This window comes from Cryptomeria japonica, chromosome 1 (genome assembly GCF_030272615.1).
Source record: "Cryptomeria japonica chromosome 1, Sugi_1.0, whole genome shotgun sequence".
Taxonomy (NCBI): Eukaryota; Viridiplantae; Streptophyta; class Pinopsida; order Cupressales; family Cupressaceae; genus Cryptomeria; species Cryptomeria japonica.
This window is the reverse complement of record NC_081405.1, coordinates 672,313,646-672,338,183: the sequence shown is the minus strand read 5'-3', so window position 1 is coordinate 672,338,183 and position 24,538 is coordinate 672,313,646. Positions and strand designations below refer to the sequence as shown.

The window sequence follows — 24,538 nt, the reverse complement described above, 5'->3', positions numbered from 1 at the left end:
ATGCATGGGTGTATGTGTGTGTGTGTTAACAATAATATGCCAATTACATCCATTTTTATATGGATGACAAAACAGCAAATCAGTAAGATCATGGTTCATGCATTAATGCACAGGGACTGTATGCTGAATATTATTAATGTATTCAGATTCCTCCTTAATCCCTTCCAATGCTTATATAAATCTGATCTGATGGGTATACTCAGATATATATTAGTGTATGTCAAATATACTTCACACATCTCTCTCTTTCAAATCTGTATGCACGTACTCATGGATATGCTGGTCTATCTCTTATTTATTTTCCTTATTTCATTATTCTTTTCTATTCCACACACACCCTTATCACATCTACTTCACATAATTCTCTGCAATGAGATTTCTTTTCTTTTTTATCATTTTATACCTTTTTCTCTAAATGAAAAGACATACCTTTTCATAATAGATGCATTCTTTCCAAGAGAAGCACCCTTCCATTATAGAACACTGCTCTTTGCACTTACTAATCGCTCCCTTCACATATTTATTGCTGCCTTCATTACTAATTGTTGTCTTCACTCTTCACTCTTCACAATTAGTGCCCTAAATTAATTGTTGTATCTATAATTTTGGAATCGCTGCATTAGGAGTCTTTTCTAATTGCTGGTTTTCAATATTATATTTATATGTCTTGAGTGATTTCATATGAATATTGCACTGTGGTCGGCCAAGACAGAATTAATTTCATTGTAAATTCACTGCACCTTTGTCCTTAATTAGGAGTCAGCCAGCATAGGAAAAGTATAATTAAGTGTATCTTACTTAGTCATGAGGAGGTCGGCCTTATTTTGGTCTTTTCATAATGAGTCTCTAATTATTTCTTATTTATTATTTTCATACTTCTCGTCAGCTCACCTTGATGATTAATTTCCTCCTCATGAAGGTGAGCTTATGAAGCAGAGACCTTGGCTGAAATCTGTTTTTTCTTTAAATGGCTGCTGACCCTACCTTGGCAGGGGCATCACATATATGTGAATCAATTTAAGATTCATAAAATTCTATGGTGGTTGCCTTTTTAGAGCTTTTAATATTTTATGTTTGGTTATTAAGCTTGAACCATGGTTTAAAAACGCTATGATTACTTACAAGAAATGCAAGTAAAAAACCTTGATGAGTAAATCACAACAATACTCAGCCAAGATTAACCACAAAAACCTCGCTGCAATTCCACTGCAAAAAGTCGCTTAAATTCATCAAAAATCGCCCAACTTGCAGCATAGGGTTTGACTCAACCAAATATAAGCAGTAAATGTGCACGCAACTTCATTTGGATATTTAGATAACATTTCTGAGACATTGCAAGATTAAATACCTGAATAGGGTGAACAGATCTCTTTATTTCCTATAAAAATAAAATATGCTATTAGATCAGATTTTATTGTTGACTAGATATGATGATGTTTCAGCTAAACCCATATTAACAGGAACTGCAAATACCATTTAAGAGCAATTTATGCGACTGCAAACCTATTGCAGATTCTCATCTTAGACTCTTAGGTTACCTTTTCATATCACCGGCACTAGATCTTTAATAAGCTTACATTAACAACCATATGATCTTAGATACCATTAAGGCTGAGGAGGTTTTATGAGTTACGCGTAAGATATCCAGATTGTTCGACACTATTTCCTAAATGAAATGGTAATTGTCTTAACATGGTAATTTGTTCAAACCTTTTCTTTTTATGTAATACAATAATCCAATGTTCAAAAAAATTTAATTGTATTTTACAATAAAAATTTTTAGATATTATCATACAACCATCAAATTTAGGCCTTGTCAACCTCCACTCAAAGAATAATGGAATCAGACATGAACAAACAAAATACAAACTTCCCCCCCAAAAAAGTACAATACTTTAAAATACACCTACAATATTAATTCGTGTTTTCAGTTATTTGAATTTCCCTTTTACTAGGCTTGATTTTCATGCTTTTTAAAGAATATGGCATCTACAACTACAACTACAAAAGGTGGCAAGCCGAAGAATCCTTGTTGGAAATATGAGATAGAAGGTCCAAAACAGAGACATTATTTATGACCGATATTCTAATGAAATGAGAGGTGGTCTAAATCATTCAAAGTATCACCTTGCACAAGTCTATTGCCGAGATGTGACGACATGTACTATCCCGTACTCTAAAAGTTCAAAATGAAATGATAGCTCTCCATTCAACAGTTAACAAAAAAAGACAAGAAAAAAAAGGACAGCAAAGGCAATAAGAGCCTCATCGACATTTCACAATTTTCTTTCATTAAGAATTTTTTTCCATCCGGCAATGAATATGAAGATTAGGCAATGTGGACAGTCACAGTTCCAATTTTTGTGTTCCTTGTAACACTCGTCGTGTGCAACCTTCATTGAACGGTACTGCATGAAATAGGAAATTGCATCATCATGCAAAGTTGGCATGTGGTATAACAATAGTATTCCCTTTATGCTTCAAATCATTATTAGAAGGAGCTGCTTACTGCATTGACCACGGTAGGTAAGGAGTTTAAGGCCTCAAGCAGTTATGAATTGAGTGGTCCAACATTGGCAGATGAGGTCCAAAACATATATAAGCTAGTAAAAGGAACAAAAACAGATTTGGAAAAGCAATAGCTGCAGCATTTTGTCTAAATAGGTGGACAGATGGCAAGGATAGAACACTCATTAACATTTTAGAGGCTTTAGGAGGGTAGTTAATGTTTTTGAAGTCAATTGATGTCTCCGATGAAATTAAAAAAGCCAAGACCTTGTGTAGCGTGTTGGATGAGGTGGTGATGGAGGTGGGTGTAGATAATGTGATTTAGATAGTAATAGGCAATGCATTTGTATATGTGGAGGCACCCTACATTGTTTTGGAGCCCTTGTGCCACCCATTGTTTTAACCTTATCATTAAAAATATAGGGTAAATTAAGTTGGGTGAAGAATGCAGCAAAAAAATGCAAGGAATATTACCAAATACATCTGCAATAGCACATAGTTCATAAATATCATGAAATAGCACACTAATGGCAAGAAGCTCATGTTGAAAAATCACATGTTTTGCCACTAATTTTCTTACTCAGCAAAGTAAACAACTATATTGCCAAGCCTTCTTTGTGAGCAAAGGTGGTTAAAGAGTCCTTACTACAGTAAGGCTGAAGCAGAGATGATCATGAAGACCATTTTATATGATACATTTGTCAAGATCATGATTGATTATTTGAGAAAAAATATTCTCTTTTAATATTTATAATGTTATAGTATTTGTAATATTTTAATTTAATGACTATAATTTCTTTTCTAAATTTTTTATTTAATTTAATTTTCTAATTTCCTTTTCATTCACTCTCTTGTTTTAAGTGTCAAAACCGTTGCTTAGGATTTTAGTGTCAGTGGATAGGGTGATAAAACCCCCATGGGCTATCTATTTGAGGCCATGAATAAAGTAAAAGAAACAATTTAACATTTGTATGGCTTGAATAGAACCAAATATGAACCCGTATGATGCGTTATACATTGGAGGTGGAACCAACTACACCAACATATTCATGTTTTTGCCTACTATTTGAACCTTAAATTTTTCTTCTCCCCTTCACTTAAGAGTAGAGATGTGGAGGTTATGCTTAGCCTCGACATGTGTATTGAGAGGTTGATCCCTAACGATAACTTTTAAAATCTAATACCCAATGAGTTAAAAAGTTATAATAGGGTAGGGGAGCATTATTTTCTTCAATTTTATGGATCTATAAGGACATTCTGCAGCCAAGTAAAAATATAGAATGTTTAATTTTAGTTTAAAAAATATTTTTACTTTTAAGTTTAATAAAATTCTTAATTTCTAACAAAATTATAAATTCGATGCACATTTGTTGTGGGAAGATTTTGGTGCCACAGCACCTAATCTTCAAAGGCTTGGCTTGTCATCTGCATTCTAAAGCAAGTCATATATATATTATATCTCAGCACTATAGCACTTCTAGTTGTGACCACAACCAGAGTGTTTTTAAGCCATTCAGAGAAAACAAAAATGCAACAAATTGACTCAATAGTAGTTGAATGGCCTTGTATTTGTGCAGTACAACCTTCAACTACATGAAAATAAGGTGTAGAGAGAAAATACGCATCACATGTTGTCCTCGATGACATTGATCCATTTACTACAAATTGGATTGCTAAGCTTGAGGATGTGAATCCACAATTTACTACTAATGAGATTGTTGATTTGGAGAGAGATGAAACTGAATGCCAAGCAAATGTCGCAGCATATGAGGCTTTAGAAGATGCATTTGCTGAGTCATCACAAGCGGGTTCACAACATTCAAAACTTGGTTCTATGCCTGAGGCTCTTGTTGAGGCTTCCAAAACTAGACGATCCACTTCCACAATATCCACATAGAATAGTAGACCTTCTCAGCTTTAGTTGCAAAAGAAATTTATGATTTCTAATTTTTGTTAATAATGAAACTTGATATGTACTGAACCAAAAAAAACAAAAAAAGTCCATAAGGACTGAAATTTTTATCTACCAAATCATAATATGGTTCATTAATTCAATAATATGTTTTCTAATTATAAATTCAATAGTATGAATGTTTTTAAAGCATATTTTTTAAAAATACTATATTTTTTAATGTTCAATAAATTTGCCGAGTTATTGTCAAATTTCCCCTTGAGTTTCTGTTGGTTCCCAAGTTTTAAAAATTTTGGGTCAGCCGAGTAATTGACCAAGTCCAAGTTTTTCAATTATGGCTTAAATATTGCAATACCAAATGCTCTCGTTTCATTTTTACAGTATCAGTATGCATACTGAATTATAAATGATTATTGTTACGTGTGTAGACTCCTAGAAATATAGTGTTTGTGAATAATGAAAGTGTGATTCTGTAATGTGTACAAAATTACAAATACACCTTCCCAAAAATATTTCCCACCCCTTTGTTGTTACATGTTTCATGTTTCCCCAATGGCTAAGATTGAATATAACAATTCTGAGGGCTTTTTGGCAGCTTAATGTGGCATTATTTTGTCACATATAACAACCCCACAATGTCGCATTTTGGGAACATGGAAGGCTATTTTAGAGCTTTTTGGATATAAAATAAGATAAACCTATCATCATGCTGTTCATATAACTACAGAAGCATAATTGCTAGGATTACCCAAGTTATTGGATAAAATAGTTATTTATATAAGCAAAAAAGGTACAAGAAAAAAACTATTATCATACACAAAATGGTTCATTTTATGGGTAGCAGATCCTTGCTGCATTTGCACAGCTTACAGGACAGATATCTCTCATCCATAAGTTTATGTTAACAATGTAACCCATTAAATAATTAATCAAATTTTATATTAATTTAAGTTTTTCCCTTGTTTATGCTTTTGTAGTTCTTTTTAAATGTCCTATAGAACTTTGTATAAATTTACAAATACCTTTTTGTGTTTAAAGGCACTCACTCCTATAAGTTTTTTGTGGGACACACCATAAAAGTAATGATGCCGGTTTATGTTGATTATGTTCCCCAATAGTCAAAATCACATTTGGAAATTAATTACATAAAAAATATACAGTTAAAAAAGTGAAAGTTTATACAAGTATGCAGGAATCAAAACCAAATATAGAAATGAATGTGGTAATCATCATTGCATTATAAGCCAAGTGCAATAACAACCTCAGGGCACTAAACTTCACAGTTTACACCACCGTGTCCTATTATAAGGGCTTTTAAATACAGTCCATTTTAAAAGTTATGGGAATCGATTGGCATATTTTTATAAGTGTATATTGTAAACTACACAAGTCAATATTTGGATCATCAAGAGATTTATTCCAGGCAGGCATCTCCATGAACAACATTTACATAAAGAACATTTATGTGCTCAAACAGTGCAATATAAGAGTGCTCGTAATCCAGGTGGCAGTCCACATAAACTTTAGGCATATTATGGACAAGCTACCAGTTGGCTTTATGCTCTAGACCAACCAAAATAGTTGCTTAAACATATGTTTTCCCAAAAAAGTTTGCCCTTCAGAAAGGTTCCAAAGAGAGTTGAATACATAAAACATTACCAAATATATCTGCAGAAAATACCAATATTTTGTTATCACTACCTTCTATCACAAAATATTGTTTTATTTTTATAGATTTATTACTTATATTTTTACAAAATGTCTTTAATCACGAATTTTTTCCTTTGCTGAACTTAATCTGAATTTTATTGTTCGAAACATGAACTCGAACTTGAACCTTATGACATACAGTGTAGTGAGTAGTTGTATGCTTCAGTTGCAGGAGCATACAGTGGAGTGAGTAGTTGTGTGCTTCAGTATGCACAGCAATGAATATTATAATTCTAATTTTTTAAAGAAAGCTATTAAGTGTTTTTCTATTGGAGATTGCAGATCAATGCATGCCCATCATTTACTTAAAACTTTAATAGTCTTAAATTTACTAAAAAATCATGTTTTCAATTATTGACTTTAATATAATTATTTAAATAAAAATAAAAATTGTCAATTTATATTAATCAAATTTAATCATAATTCTTTTTCTGAATTTTATCAGTTTGTCAAACTTGTTCCACACAATTTTCTCACTTGACTCAAACACGAACCATAACCTTGTCAAATAGAATAAAACTAGCAAAAAGATATCGGCATACCTGTTATAGCCATCTCTAACTGTTGTGATATGCTTCCTCTACCTCCTCCATCCCCATGAATTTATGTTATTCTACTGCCCTAATTTTTGTCATAATTTCCTATTTGACTTGAAAACTTCATTTGAGAAGCTTAATCACAAAATTAACCAGTTTTGCCATTCATTTATTTTCTCAACATTAAAGAATCCTACATGTAGATTGAATTGATGCCTGATTTATTTTTTTGGTTTTCAAAAATTTAATAGAAAGACTTTGTAAACTCATATACATCAGGATGATAGTACTCTCCATAATAAAGAAGTAGATACAAAAGTTCACAGAGCTGGGAAATGGCAGCACCCAGATACCACATGCATGAAGCTCAAAACTTTAAGGATAAACCTTAACAGACTAGAGTGAGCACAAGGGTGATGTTGCAGTTATGGTATCTGGAAAGCTTGGGCGTCCAGGCTAACAATGTGGCCAAAGCAATAGAAACTAGACAGGAACTTCAGATGGGGACGTATGAGAAAATTTGATTTGGACAGATCCTATCTCAAAGGAAAAAACAGTTCAAGCTCAAAAAATTGCAGCTTCGTTAATCATAGTTGATTAGTCAAACTTGAGGTTATAATGTGTGCAGTCCCATCATCTGCCATTTAAGGCCAGACCATCTTAAAAGGTGAATCATAGTCCCTATCTGCACATCCTTGCAATATAGTTCCATATCTTTTTAGCCTCTTCCAACTATATATGAAATTATAATTTCTGGTTGCCTTTGCAGGTGCTCTGGTGCCCACAAGGAAAATCCAGGGGCGAAAAAAGAGAACTGGAAACAAAGTCCCCCTAATTAATGGTTGTAATCAGAAAAATACAGAGATACCAAAAAGTTCCGAGCCAGATACCAGATTGAAAGAGAATGGAAAAATATGTAGAAATAATGTTGCTGTTTGTCAAGTGTTTTGTTGATATTATGCCTATGGAAGACAGGCCATAAGTGTGCAATTTCCTGTTGGAAGTTTCAGCACTTTCAAAGATAAGGCATTTTCCTTCCATAAAATTTCACAGAAGCATATTTTTTTTTTTAAATTCTTAGCACTGCTCTTTGCAGTAGATATCTATGCGCTTGATGGGATAATTTTAAAGCCCATCTAGATTTATAATTTCACCAAAACTTAAACAGCTACCTGCGCCTGTAAACCCCCAAAGATTGTAATACAGCATACTTGTGCTTTCACTTTTTTTTCCTAAATTTATCTAATCATTAGCCTCTAGAGACGAATTAAACTCCATAAATTGACTTCAGCAATTTGACTGAACAATTGAAAAGAAATGTAATTTTATTCAACAAAGCAAACAAGTAACTCTTATTAGCTCTTTCTAAAAGAATTACATGTATTTTTAGGCATATAGCTTGTTACTAATTAATTTGTGGTGCAATATACCAACTCACGATACCCCGCATTTTTTTCCTCATTAGCAAATGCTCTAAGAAATAATCATTGATATGTATAAAGTTTGTAAATATATAACATGAGCACTTTCACCAATCAACACTCAAAGAACCATTTCTGCATCTTTGTATAAATTAATTCAGAGAGAAGTTACTCACAGTCAATCGTGTTCTCCATTCTCTTGCATTTTGAACCCTCTCAACCATTTTCTCATCTGCACTTTCGGATATAAACTGTTCTTCCAAGTTACAAAGTTTTCTATGTATTTGATATGCTTCAATGTAGCGGCAACGCTGCAAGGTTAGAATTTCAACGGAATCAACAAATATAATCTTTAATGACTTCAAATTATTTTTATTTTAAATAAAACACCATAATCTCAAAGGATAACGCAAAACCAGCAATGGAAAAAGTGTTCACAAAAATCTCAATCAAATTATCATTTTAGTTAACATCAACAGAAAAGAGGACTGATTAATTCCTTAATTCACTGAAATCTCATGTAAATGTGAAGACACATAAAGTGACTTAAGACTGCGAAGACAAATCATACTAAAAATGCGATGCAATCAAGTTAGGTGCAACAGTTTGTAAGGACTTCAAATTATATAGCCTTTGGCCTAATGCTATAAATGTTAATCAGCTAACAATCAAGAACCTTAAGACCAGCGAGTGCCATTCATTCTGAAGAAATTAAAAGAAATTTCTGTAATACAAAAAAGCTGCATTCAATGTACCCATATGACCAGGGAAACTCTCCAGCACACGACTTTGCTAGAGCTCAAAACTGAATTTCAAATTAAAAATTCATTGCAGTCAGGTTTGCTGTAACAGTTTCTAATGAGGACTTTAACTTATATATCCTTGGCCCTCGTGTCATATAGCTAATTAGATATCAATAATGAACCCTACAACCTAGCCACAGCCATTTATTCCAAAAAAAAAGGAAAAGAATAGAAAAGAAATTGCTACAATAGAAACAACAAGTAACCAATGTAGTGAGCTCTACAGCCAGAGACTTGCCAGAGTCAAAAGGTGAATAACCCCTCTTAAGTTTTAAATGCATCTAATTCTATTAATTGGATTGCCTTACTCATGTTGAACCGGACACAAAAATCCTTTTTCAGCAGAGACCAAAGTTCATTAAGAAGGCAACTAGAATTCAAATATGCTGCTTACAAGATAATATAAATTATCAGAATAATATAAATTATCAGATTCCCCTTACCAAAACTATAAAGGCTTTAATCCTATAAAGAACAACACATAATCCATCATTTATTAGACCAAGCGCTTGCAGTATAAAGCAAATATGATATGAGTAACTGTAGCAACAATGCTGTACAATTTGGAGTTTCAGTGGAATCTACAAATATAACCTCAAATAACTTGAAAGTAATTTACTTTAAAAAAAACAACATAATATCAAAAGAGAACACGCAATCAGAAAAAAAGAAGTGTTTGCAAAGAGGAACATCATCAACTTATAATATTAGTTAACACAAACATAAAATATCATGCAAATGCAATAATGTTCAGAGCGACTAAAGAGCAGGAAGATAAGTCAAATTAAAATACTTCAGAATTGAAATTGATGCAAAACCAAAAAAGCATTGCAATCAGGATAGTGCAATAGTTTGTTAAAAAAAATTCAACTTATATACCTTTGGCCCTAATCATGCATGTCACTTAGCTATAGTGTTCCACGAAAACGCATTCCCCTCCCCCTCCTCAGGCCCACGTCTCCAAGACGGGAAGACAGGGACGTGGCATCTCCCGCCATCCCGCCACTGGTGCTCTGCCAGAGACTCAGAGACGTCTTGGCATCTCCAAGACTCCTTGGGAGACTCCCAGGCGTCTCTCGAGGAGCGGGAAGACTTGCAAGAGTCTCCAGTCCGAACACATCAAAAAGAAATTGAAATTTTTATTATTTTTAATTTTCAGCGATTTTGGGGGGTTGGGGGGTAACCGTAATTTGATATGGGCCCCACAACTTCCCAATCCAACACAAAATGACTAAAACTACTGATTTCATTCACATTTCTAATTCTGATTTTTTTTACCAGCTAGCAAAAGAGGAGAAAAACTTAGAAAAGACTAATGCAATTAGCAAGAAATCTTCGTATTTAGATTTAGTATTTCAAATTTTGCTATTTTGTAATTTTACTAATTTCCTATAGTTTCATTTAAAATGTAATTCTTATACTGTTATACATCTTTTCACAACTAATTTTTCAATTACTATAAGTATATGTATAACTAAATCAGCACCACCACCCCGCCACTCCCCCCCGTCGCTGTCCCCAAACTTAGGCCCTTTGTCCCCCCATCCCCAAAACCTGTCCCCAATGGCCGTGGAACACAGCTTAGCTATCAATCATGAACCTTAATTCTAGCAACTATAATTTGTTAATTTCATTCCAAAGAATGAGAAAAGAAATTGCTGCAATGGAAACAAACAGCATTCAACATTGATGCTCAATTTGACTAATAACCCTATTAAATTTTGCAATGATCAAGAAATCAACCAAGACCTAATCCCATAGTGATAGCCACAACCCTATTCAATACCAAAATAATAGACAAAACAATTTATTCCATACAATAAATACAACCAAACACGCATAAATCCATGATACCTACACTACGCATACATTATGCAATAAATAGCAATTGGAAGTGTAACTCCTATACAAAAGCTGTCAGCAACTCAACCCCCATGACTCACTCCAAAACAAGCCTAAGCAAGCTAAACCAAGATGTAAGAAAATAAATAACCTCATAACATGAAATAAAAAACCTATGCAAATATCTCCCTTAAGCACGGCTTAGGTGTAGGAAAAATGAGTGCCCATAGGTGCCCATTTACAAAAAAAAATCCCTCATCAAGAGAACAAGCCTCCCAAAACAGTATAGCCTCCTAATATCCCTACAAGATTAATGCCTTCACATAGAAGAGAGAAAGTAGGCACCAATGTTCTCATAACAAATGTTGAAGTACGAGCCTTGATATCAAATTATGCATCTTTCCTTAGAAAGAAAGAAACAATACATCTTTGTTTAGGACAAAACAAACCTTGAGCTACAACTCAGTTGTATTCCAACTTCAAAGGTGGAATGAAGAAAGGAAACAAGACGATCTCTTAAAAATGTTCATATACTCTTGTTAGTGCAGATATGTGCACTATCTAATCCATTGTTCCACCAAAAAGTGTCTCACCACAAAAGAAAGGAAATATCGAGGAAAAGGACCTCCATTGGACAGCAAGATGCCAAGGGGATGTTCCCCCGCCATTCCTCATCATCATCAACAAGGAGAACACATCCCTTGGATGTTTCCTAAAGAGATGAATGTCATGTTAGCACACTATACATCCAGCAACATGTCCAAATCAGAGGAACGACTATTAACAAGTATCAACCTGACTGAAGCCTCTAAATCTAAAATAGGAATCCATGAACCCGATGAATCAACAAATAGCTATCATCAAAGAGGAAACAAATGTCCTCAAGTTCAAAGTCCGCAAATGGACAATGTATGTCTATGCCTAAACAGCCTGATGGGGCAGATCAAGAAGACAAATATGACCTTGCTACAAGAATCGTTGGAAGCACTTGATGAAGCAATAGTGAAACTCTATCGATGCAAGAAGTGAAGGTGGAATCTCAATGCATGTCATGTGACTAAGCTACACATCCCATTGCCTGTTCCAATCAAATCCTCAAATACGAACAATTATCAAAGATACAAGTGCTAGCGGAGAAGAATCCCCAACCTTGAAACGGTGACTTCATGATAGAGAAGGTGAAGCCTCTAAATTTGCAATAGGAGTCAATGAAACAGAAAGAAACAGGAAAAGCCTCAGTAGGAGGAGAGGAATCAAGAGAAAAATCTGTCATACAATTTTCAAGATTTTCCCAATCAGCAACAAATCGGGTGTCACAATCATATGGTGGATACTCAAAAACATTAAGGTACAAGACAGTCCATCGTAGGATCACCTAAAAATAGGTGATCATCCAGAAGCACCTGCCAAATTTTAGTCCAAAGAGTGCGAGTGCACTCAATGTGTAAGGTGGCAAAAGCTGTGTCAATGTCAACACAAAAACTAATAAATAAGAATCCTAGGACATGGTCAATCTTGTCATCTATACTTGCTTCCACCAAAAATTACCTTGCTCAAAAGAAAGTCCATAAAGATGGGGTAAAAGGTTAATCCATCAGAATGCTTCATGATCCTATCTTGCTAGGACTTTAGTTTTCATCTATACAAGGTGACAACAAAAAGATAAATTTGAGTGCCCATAATTAACTATGATACACTTCTCGAATCAGTCAATCAAGAGACACCCAAAAATCAAACTTTACCTCAGTTTAATGAATACAACATCCACATATAAGACCATTGTCATTAGTGTGTTTATGGTACTTGATTGTGTTTCCCAAGTTTTCAAATGGCGCGTGATGCAAAATGTACAATTCAAGATGTAGAATGAGAAGAAACTGAAGACATTGACGCAAAGGTCATGGAAATTATGCAGCCTGAAAAAAGTCCATATGCACAAAATATGGCCCTCCAACCCTCCAAATTTGCCATAGAAGGCCCTCAAATGATAGATTTAGCCCCCTCCAAAGTTCAGTTGCAAAACAAACAAAAAAATTCAATGGAGCAAGAGTGTCCATCCAAACAAACATATTGTTGACATCAAGGTACATGTGGTGCCTAGAGTTGAGTTGGCATCATAGACATGAGACACGAACTTGGCGAGGGTGACTTGACTCGGGACTCAGGTTCGAGACAGCAAAAAAACTAGGCGCGTACTGAGCAAGTGAAAAACCCAAGAAATTTAGAGATTTTAAGGATTTAAAACTTGTTTCATGCACCCTTTATTAAATAAACTGTAAAAACAAAATAACACATCAAGTAGAAGCTAATTTGATAACATACACAAATATAAATCGATCACATAATTATAAACGCAAATTATAGTTGAAGGAAATAGCACACTTAGATATATAAATATTGTCAAATGTATACAATGCTCAGGACTCAAGACTCGGCAAAAAAACTAGGCACATACTCGACAAGTGAAAAACCAAAGAAATTTAGAGATTTTAAGGATTTAAAACTTGTTTCATGCACCCTTTATTAAATAAACTGTAAAGACAAAATAACACATCAAGTAGAAGCTAGTTTGATCACATACACAAATATAAATCGATCACATAATTAAAAACGCAAATTATAGGTGAAGGAAATAGCACACTTAGATATATAAATATTGTCAAATGTATACAATACTCATGGAATATGAAATTCATGACATCAAATGTTCCAAACAAATATCAAAACAATAACTCAAAGTATATGGCTCAAAGGAATCTGCATCCCTCCTATGAAGGCATCTAAGGTAGGTACCACTAACTAGTGGGGGTTTGGGAGTGGAGGCACTAACGGGTTTGAGGGGTAACAATGATAAGTTGCACAAGGTGCTAGAAATGAGAAAAAAAAAATTGAGCCTAGCCGAGTCTAGGCATCAGGACTCGTCAAGTTCAGACCGAGTCTACGAGCCTCAAGACTCACCAGAACTTGCCCAAGACTCGAATGAGCCCAAGTCTGGGCCCTTGGGACTCGCCTGCGGTCACCCAGCTCGAGACTCGCTGAGTCTTGTCGAGTTCTAGAGAGTCTCGGATCTCAGGTTAGCATACACAATCAATGAGTGAGACTTTGTATGTCTAGTCAATAAACATGTGTCATTGTCCCATCAAGAGTGAATCTATTGAGTCTAGTCACCACATAGAGACACATGAAGAATGCAAATGTGCCATTCAAGAGATGCAACATGGAGTTCAAGTGGCACTCCAAGTAGGCGACCTTATTCAAAGAATCTCAACGTGGCCAAAGATCCTCCCCTACAAGGCATTAAAGCAAAGGCATATAGCAATAACTCCTAGGCATTGATGGCAATGTACTGCACATGTACAAAGAATAGATGTCAAGTGTGGATACATTAGAGAAACACCACAAGTTGTACCAGTCTGTACATAGAATCTTTCAATATAAAATACCAACTAATTTTGAAAGTTGTTGGAAGTAGTAGATTGAAATTGTATAGGCCACCAACGAAAACTAAAGCTCATTGCTAGTTTCACAAGACATGACAATCAGGAAAGCCATCAAGTGACCGAAGACAGTAAAGAAGATACAATTGCTTGTATGAAGAATGACAGTTTTGATAAAACAAGACCACCATGGTACAAGTGAAAGAGATGTAACTACCAAACACACTGCGCAAAGCCACGCACAAGTCTTTTGGACAAAATCTTAAATGTCAACAAAATACCAGAATACCACAGCGTTCAAAATACAACAAATCAACCCATAAACACAAACACACGAAGGGCAGCTCAAACTTAAACTTCGCAAGGAATATTCATGAGAATTACAAAACCAAACAATGAATATACCCTAGCAAACCATATGACTCCTCAAACTACCAAAATCAGGAAAAACTCATAGGAGCCTAGAGAAGAATGCTTTGTTTTCAAGAAACAAACAATTTGTCCTAGGTTTTTTGGACCTTTTAGAGAAGATGGCACACAAAATTTCACCAAACTGCTCGAAAATCAACTCACCTCCACTGAAGCACATATTAAAATGATTAGGAATTCTAGATGCTCAAATTTGAGAGAAATGAAAGTAATTGGTAGAGTTCCGGACCCTTTCAGATGCAATAGCAGGCACAAAAACTTGTTAATGTACACTGGAAGACATGCAACATGCAAAAACCAACTCAAAAACAAACACAGAAACCAAAAGCTGACCCCCAAATGTGTAATCTAGACGAAACGAATGCCAATCCCAACTATCTTGAGCCTTTCAAACACAACAGTTGAGTCAATATCACGACAGATCCATTGAAAATCAGTTCAACACTCAGCCTAAAATCTTGGTGTTCTCAAAACAGGAAAAATAGACTAAACTAGGACATCACAGCTTTGATACTAAGTCAAATTTTTCAATAATAGGCAAGACAATGCTATTCAATTAACATGAGAGTAAATACATGTAAAACAATAAATGAAGCTAAGATGCATAAGCTTATGATGGCTACACTATGACACAAATGCAAGTGAGTACTTATATAGGATATGGGAGAGAAAGGCGGTGCTAAATACAACAAATAAAAGTGTAACTCTAAGGTAGATTTTGACAACTCAACCCACATAACTCACTCCAAGACAAGCCTAAGCCTAGGTGTAGCAAATATAAAATAATGAAAGAAAAAAAAACACCACCAATAACTCTAAGATCCTTTTGAGCAGACCAAAGTTCATTAAGCATAAGAACCAGAACTAAGATAAGTTGCCTACAAGATCACAAGAATTATCTAATTCTTATTTCCAATACCTTAAAGGCTTGAAGCCTATGAAAAAAAGCACAAACAACACTATTTTTTGAAACAAATTCTTGCAGTACAAAGCAAATTTTATGTCATTTGAAGATTCAATTATCCAAGGAGTTCAAGAAAGGCGACTTTGATGAAATATCAGTGTCACCATTTCTACTTGTGCATAGCGCAACATTAACGAATACTATAAGAATAAAAAATGTACCACAATTTCAAATTTACAATCACCTACACCACTATCAGTATTTCCACATCTTGTAATACTTGCTTTATTAATTTGGTATTCAACCAAAAGAGTAGTTCAAGAATTAACTAATTTTAAATTTAAAAACTATACATCATACCCAGCTTGCCAAGTTCAATGCATGTCTTAACATGCAGGATGGTTCAGTTTCATGTTTCGCACCTTACGGTTGCATGATGATTATTTCTGGTTGTGAGCTATTAATACACATAGTTTATGTTTTTGAACAAATAAGTACATCAACCAATAGCACAGTTGTTAATTTAGACCAAGTTCTCTAAAATATAACAGAGGGCTTAATTATAATTTTATTGATACGTAGGGTTTGATTCTGTAATTAGTAAATTATTTTTTTTGGATTTAGCCCAAGTGAATTTGTAAGTCATCCAATTTATCTCCTAACATATATTGGAAATAATTACAAGACAAATGCTTTGGAGCATCATGTGCCTTAAAGTTACCCTATCCTTACAAATCTAACCAATATGGGACTACCTTAATTACAACCCAATTGAGCATAAATGGGTTAAGTATTGAAATACTTTCACAGGCATTTTCACTAGAAATTTTATTGTTGTGGTGTGAATTTTAAGTTGTCGCTGTTGAAAACATAGGCATTCATTGACTAAGTGACATTTTATTTCCTCATGTCTGTTGGAAATAATTACAAGGCAATAGGACCCACTTCACACACAAGCACCTAAAACCATCTATTAGACAGGGGGCAGTCAATGTTAACTGAACAAATTCACCCTCTACCTATTCTTACTTCCATTCCTCTATAGATTAAATGAGAATTTTAAGATTTTTCAGATACTGATGATCAAACCATAATACTTATAAATGTTTGATTACAAATAATCTCATCTATTCTCAACTAACTAAACCAACAAATATGATGGTAACATTTCTTTTACACCTAGGGGGCATACAAATTTTAAAATGAAATTTACACATTTTTAACAGCTTTGCTGCCACCAAGGCTGGCAGGACTCACTATAAATTATATGCATCCTATCAATGCTAATGTTCATCATTTTAAAAACACACTTAATATAATATCCCGTTTCTTTAGTTGATAAACTCGCCAAATTATGTAAATTATACAAATCTTCAAGCCTTTCTGCATACTTCTGCATTGCTCGCTTGTACATAGGTCAATGGAGAATCACATGCTTCTCATCATCAACTTATCCTTTCTTGCAAAGCAAATGCAAATTTTTATTAGTTTACATCTTGGTTTCAACTCCGCACCCAACAAATTCAAATACACATAAAACATTGATAAATTTGCTAGCAAGCCATGTTTTTCCTAGGCCTTGCTGATCCTTCAGCAAGGTGAGAAGCAAATTAACTTCTTTAATTCACTGAGTTCTGTTACTATGACAGTAAGGCTTAAGGAAATGCTTCCCTTCACTCTTTTATAAATTGTATCATATGACAGTGAAACCACCAGGCCTTTCATCTTAGACAAAATGATACAAAACAACAGTATTCTTAAATTTAAGGGTGTTTTGTTTTCAGCATTGATTGCCAGGAATAAAAAATCCATTTCAGGGGGCAGGGACATCAGGAAGCGAACAGTATGTTAAACAAAAGCTAACTAGATAGTTTTCTTATCAGATTTTAACTTCTTCCCTTTTCAAATTTATGGTTTCTATTTCAAAATTTCACAGTTAAAATTCAGATAGTTATTTTCTTGCAAAATTGAGTGGATCAAACATGTTGTCACTATTAGAATAATTTAGTCAGTTACCTTTTTAGTGGTTCTATTAATGGTCATTTAGTTAGTCATTTAGCTTTTTAGTTCCTCATCTTACTTGTCGACTTATTTAGCTTTTTAGTTCGTTTAGTCGTTTAAGTGCAACTATTACTTCTTTTATAAGAACACATAGTTTGCTTTTTAGCATTTTGCTTTTTAGCTTTATTTAGCATTATAGCTTCATGTTGAAGCTTTAGATTAACAGTTTGTTCTTTTTAGAACACCGTCTTGTAATTCCTTTATATATGGTTGTATATCCGATTATTTAAGATCATCCGATTATTCATTCAATTATTTTTCAGTTCAAAAATTGAGTGGATCAAACATGTTATCACCAATGTGAGATATGCACAGTTGTATATTACAATCATCACACATACATGCACTATTTTGATCCTTCTCTAAAAGGAAATTATCAAATTTTGTTGAAATCAAAGATGCATCGTTCATTCTCTTGGATGATATGAATTGGTTGCAATAGCCCTTTCAACTAATGTCCTGACACAAGAATGGAATTGATGGACTAACAAAGCAGGGCATGAGGATCAAGGAAATTGTGATGAGTGACACTTTTTGGCAGATGCCAAAGTCATCGCATCACATTCCCAATTTTCATGATGACTAGATTACATGGCCTCAAAAACTCCAGCCTTGGAGAAATACGAATGTGTTGATAGCATGCTAAGGCCATTGTCCAACAAGACCCTACCTTGTAGTTCTCAAATGAGTACATTCAGCCTATAATTCAGTTAAGGTGGGAAAGCTCAGCACACCTTTGCACAGCCACACATGCATTGAACCCAAATTGGTGTGTGCAAAAGGCCTAATAGATTTCTCCCCATTGATAATCTATAGTGCAGATAAGGCCTTGTTGAACTGACATGAGTGGACCAAATCTGTTGAACTAAGAGCCTATGTGAGTTCGGCAAAGTTAGATAGGGAGCTTTGGCTCATGACAACCCAATAGCACGTTGGTCAAAGTATGGCCCTCCATCACTGATAGGCACACTAGCTATTCACCTTTTGGAATAGGTTTGTAGTTCCTCTGTTGTTGAGAGGAACAAGTTTAACACTTGGAGAATAGAAAAGCTTGTGATTGTAGAAGGTGCCTTGTGTCTCATGGATCGCAAGACAATGAAATACACAGAGAAGCCAACATCATAATGGGATGTAGACCTCAACGACATAGTACAGATTGATGAAGATCAGGGTGTCCAACTGCAAGAGATAGACAAGTCTAGCGATTCTACAAAGACAACAGTGCCTCAACATTTAAATCAAACAATGAGATCATTGTCCCATTGTATTTTGTATTGCAAACTTAACAAAATTGAATAGTAATATATTTGGAATTTCGGTTCACTGGTTGCCAAAATTGCATTCACAAATGATAAATTGTGATTACTTTTATTATTTTTGCTGGTTAATTTTTCAAATAACAATTTTTTATATATACTTTAAACGTGGACACCAAACTTTTGCAAAAAAATCCTATCCACAGTTTGTACCCATCCCAAAGACTCCATGGAACACTTGTTTGCAGTGAATCAAATGGCAATGCTTTAATCTTTTCCCTAACAATGGGTCCAACTGTGTGGCTCGAAATGTCAGAACCTACAAATACTACAGGCATAATCCTTTAATCAGTTATAAAAATGTTAATTAATGTTAACGAAAAAACAGTAACAAAATATAACTCCAGTCATATGGCATAGCCCTTCGTGCAATTAGATAAAGGGTGGATTTACAATGAATTTGCATTCTCATAAACAAGACTTTCATTTCTAATATTCATTTCCTATAGGGCATGCAGGCACACAACAACAGAGATGCATGAAGTCTTCTTGGGAAAGTGGGATTAGAAAGAGATAGTTCTAGTTCAGATACTCTTTTTACACTGGATTAAATGCTTCAGGAAGCACATATCCCTAACCATCACCTTAAGATCTCTATCACATGCACTATTTTAAAAGTCCAATATTACCAGACAAATCAGCATTACTTTTTTCTCTTATCTATTCAAGATTTATGTTAAATGGAAAGTGAGGACCAGTAATCCACCTGGATGAAAAAGACAACAAGCAGACTGCCAGCAGAACAAGAAGGATCTTGCATATTTATCTCTAGAAGGCACTTCAGCATAAATCTTTCCTCCTCCCTGTACCATGGTAGTTCAATCATCCTATCAACCAATTTTCTTCGTATGCATAAGAAACAAATCTCACCAACAAGAACCTCCATTTCTGCAAGCCAATCTCGATCCCTATTCGTTTCTTCTGCTTCTTGAGCTGCAAATGTAACCCTTCTATGTTTTGATTGCCCGGCTTTTATTCGTAAGCAATGTGTTCTCTGATAAAGATATGCTTCAGTCAGAAGTCCACACTCAAGCCTGACTCTGACGGCTGTCACAGCCTCGGGAAGAGTAGCCACACTTCCCCGCTGAGAACCAGAATCTATGACTCCTAATTGTCCATCACGTCCACTACAACGCAAAACCATCAAAGCTGCATCTGGATTCTGCCTTTCAAGTAAAACTCTTGCAATCTTTGGATGTGTTGTTGAACCAACAATTTCAGGAAGAATTCGACAAGCCTCCTGAAACATAACACAATTGTTACAAGCTATCATTTATTCATAAATATAAGAACCATACCTCCAGATAAATCTACACTTCTTTCAATTCTAAAACTTTCAGTTTCATTTGCATATTAGTAACTTCAGGATATCTCAGAAGACAATGAATGTAAAATACTTTCAAAGAAGTAGAATTAATTAACAATGAGCTTTGTTCCATCTCCAGTCAACCAATAAATAAACGTGAGTAAATTGCTAGAAAAGAAAGAAAAAACAAACATTATGCTCAGTTCATATAAAATGGAAATATTTTACCTTTAGCATGAAACATTATTTAGCTCCTCAAGAACCACCTAGAAATCTGCAAATTTTATCCCTTGATTTGCACAAACATAAAATAATGAAACTCATAATTATTTAAATGTTCCATCAAAGATTCTTCTAACCAATTTTGATGCCAAATGTAATGGTCCAATTTTAACATCGAGACATTAATGAACAGGACATGGATAATAGTTTTTTTCATATAAGCCCAACATGAGATCACTTCATCTTGCCCGTGGATGGCAATGAAGCAAATCTCCATAAACCAAAATTATAATCATTTAAACTAATCCAAAACATAATAGCACAAAGTTTCGCTCTTGGAAAGAAAAAATAATAAAAATGTTTTAAAACAATTATTGCCAATATACTCTAAATCCAAAATCGAAAAAGAACAGTACAGACAATCAAAACGTTTAATCCATTCACATTTAAACATGCATTTTGTTATTCAAATCCTTTTATTAAAAAGTTTATAGCACATGTTTATTCCACAACATTGAATCTATATTAAAAACAATATCCCTTTACCACTTTGTCTATAACTAATTAATGAGATTTCGCTGCATATACAAACACATGGCATATATATATATTTAGAAAAAAATCTTAATGTGCAGGAAGACTCGTATGCTAGAAATTGGATGTTTTAAATCCAAAAATATCCACAGGCTACTTTAATAAATCAGGAATGTTTTGGGCTTTGTCTAATGCGAGATTGTTTTTTTTATGACATCAAAGTAAAATATAAGATCTTTTCATACGAAAAGACCTTTAACAACCATTGACCATAAAATGCATAAACATATCATTAAACACAGCAGCTTACTTGGGAATAAATTGAGATTGCACTATCTGACAGGCCTGAACCTCAATTCTGTTGTAAGGAAATTGTAAAGGCCATCTTAAAACATAAAATACAATGATCTCAATCCTACCAGAAGTTATAAAAAGAGTACCAAGAAAAGAGTGTAGAACAAATCAGAATCAGCAATTCACACATTTAATCTATACAAATTCACACCAACTAAAATCAATTGGAAAAGAAATAACAGACCTTAAATCATCAAGCATACACTTTATTCAACATATAACAAGCAGAAAAGGGAAATAATACCTCCAATGCCTCACTGGTGCTGTCATCCAAAAGATAAAAGACCAACGATTCAAGAACTAATTGCCTTGTGATCCCAAATGTTCCAGCATAATCATCCACTAAATTTCTCCAGTCCACATTGGGCAGGTTCCAAAGCCGATCAAACAAGTAATACAGAAACTATAGCAGAATTAAGGGCATATAAGTGAATAACGCTTAAATACAAAAAATTACACCGTACAGAAAAAATTATAATTCAAGGATACAATTGCTCTCTTTGCAAGAATGAGATCAGAGCTTCCTTCTAAAAACAGAAGATCAACTGCAGCACGCAAATTCTCTGGTGGATACACAGATCCATCAGATATGGATTTGAATGGCAATTGTGACAAAACTCCTCCTTGTCGCAGCCAACCAAGCTCACTAAATTCCGTCTCTAATTCTTCATCATAATCATGCCCCGTGCTCAGATTAGCCAAGGCATCTTCAATAAACAAAGTTGCAGGGGATTGCGAACCAATCATTGTGGCATTATTCAAATAATCTGGCCAAGCTCGCTCAGAAGCTGCAACCTTTTTTTCATTAAATACACTTCTCCAATGCGAGATACTCATGTACCGACATTGAACACCCTCAAGAAATTCATGTCTTGCACACCAGGTCATAGCTTCCATATGCTGAAACATTTTAACAATATTAGAATAAAATTATAAATACTTCTTAAGTTCTAAGCAATTTGTATTTGATCAATGTGTCAGACAATAATAAACTCATTCTCACCGAGCAAATATCATCATCTAGTACCCAAGTAAAGCATTGCTCAACTTCCTTAGATATTAAATTTCAATATCCAAAAGAAAAACAACAAATGCAGATTTAATGAAAACATTGATACTGGTTTCTTAGTAGCAACTTCTCAAAACATCCACAGCTTAGACAAAAATGCACATATGAGAAATTCAATGCTATCTTTATTCACACACAAAAATTTCATTCCTTTGAGATTTTTGGACTGCAAAATTATTGGTGTGGTTTTGCAAAATACAGATTAATTTGTAGCAAACATTTTTTCTTAATGACAAAGGATAGCAATCTGAGTCTGTATTTACAAAATATGTCAACAATTATATAAAACAAGAGCATATCCAGAATCACTGTCATATATATATATATATATATATATAGACACACACACACACACAAATATATCAAACAAAGGTTGAGCATGTCAAGGAAGATTGTGGAGCTGGCAACTCTCTAGCAGCAGAAGCCAAAGTTCAATTTAATAAGAAATTTGGAAATATCAAATTATAATCCAAAGAGAGTATTAACAATAGCTAGAAAAATCTTAGTTCTTCAAAACAAAATCCTTTCGCTGACTCATCCAATGATAAGCCCTAGTGCCAACTTAATTTGGGAATGCAATTATGAATAATGAGTGTTAATTTAGCAATCAGACTGAAAGTAAAAACAGAAAGCACAAATGCAACACATAACACAGTGATACTCTGGGAAAACCTCCCTCTAGGAGAAGAAAAACCCAGCAAGAAATGTCTCAGATCTGATTAGAATAAACACAGTAGCAGATTACAATCTTTACCCTCCTTTAGGGCACACATCAACTAGAGCGAAAATCTGAGACTGAATTCGACAGTCCTAAGATACTTCGCCCAGTCTGAGACAAGTTCAGCAGTCCAGGATAGTATTCGCTCAGCCTTAGAATGACCTTGCCAGCAGTAACATAGGTTCTCTCCACCTTAGGCAATTTCGCTGATGTAGAGACAAGTATTCCCTGCCCTAGGAAGATTTGCAAGTGCAGAGATCAGTCGCATATGAGAGTGATAATTTGCTTGTGATTGATTGCTTGTGATCTTCAAATCACCTTTCATATATAGGAGATGACACATACAATAAACCTTGGTAGGCCTTGTGTATTTTGGCACCAAGATACAATATAATTTCAAATGCTTTAGAAGTTATATGAATAGGTCTTGACCTATATCATTATTACAAGTTACATATAACAGCCAATTATACAAGTTACACCCATCGCCCAAATAGGGCCTGACCCAAATAGGGTTATATGCCAAAAATGCTAAGGCTGATAGGCCACTTAGCATTTTATGTACGAGGTCCACCCTAGAAGGGATCCAACCGAGCTACAAAACAACAATGAGAATGGTGTTCATGTACCCTCCAAGACTAGTTCTCTATTTAAATCAGTGTTACAAGACTCAGACTAGGTTGTTGATGATATAGTGCCAGTACAAATCCTACAGGCCGACTCAGCAAGATCAAATATGTGAATGGCCTATTGACCTTACACATTTGATGAATCTATCAACTTATATCAATCCTTTAATATCTTCTTTAAGTCACATATGCATTATCAGGTTTAATGATTAAACATACATTATCGAGTTTGACTTATCAGATTTGTTTCAAAGGGGCCGACTTTTGGTTAAAGTCTGCCACCCCTCGTTTGAAGGCATGCAATGCTTCATGAAGGTCGTGCCTCCTTGATGAGAGCCAACTCTTGGATATCTCCTTTCAACGGATATATATGGACATGGTCTTCCCTCTATGGAACTGAGGTCAGACAGCAAGTTCAATCATAATCAGGCAGATCGAATTCATGTACAAGCAGATCAATTGATGGTGAGAAGTTTATGTAGCGTGCTCGAGGGTGACGATAAGAGCTTATCGTCTATGGTTGGGAAGGCAACAGATCTAATGTTTGTATGTGGTTAACGAGCACTACCTTAAAATCAACATGGTATCAGAGTCAGGTTCCTTCTATAGAGTCTAACCGCTTGAAGGTAGATCCTGTGCTCTCAAGGAAATTCGATCAGAAACAATTGCAGGTTTATGATCTCTTCCAAATCGAAAGGCGACTACAAAGGATAATGCAGCAATTACACTCGTTGACCTCCGCCCTTCACAATGGCGTCGGTCAGGCGTCTAAACAAATCAGGTGGCAATTAGGGGATCGAGTCTCCCCAGGCCTCGAGAACAAGCAT

The 24,538-nt window shown here is 34.8% G+C and overlaps 1 protein-coding gene across 3 annotated transcripts in view; it reads right to left on the bottom strand.

Moving 5' to 3' along the window:
* LOC131026774 (E3 ubiquitin-protein ligase HOS1) overlaps nucleotides 1-24,538 on the bottom strand; it is a 57,246-nt gene that overhangs the window by 7,151 nt on the left and 25,557 nt on the right. For all 3 annotated transcript variants that reach the window (XM_057956725.2, XM_057956726.2, XM_057956727.2), the window contains 4 exons: nucleotides 21,785-22,195; nucleotides 21,540-21,698; nucleotides 19,586-20,119; nucleotides 8,264-8,398 (listed from right to left, as the gene is read on the bottom strand). In XM_057956725.2, coding sequence (XP_057812708.2) covers nucleotides 8,264-8,398; nucleotides 19,586-20,119; nucleotides 21,540-21,698; nucleotides 21,785-22,195 — 1,239 coding nt within the window. The remainder of the gene's footprint in view (nucleotides 1-8,263; nucleotides 8,399-19,585; nucleotides 20,120-21,539; nucleotides 21,699-21,784; nucleotides 22,196-24,538) is intronic.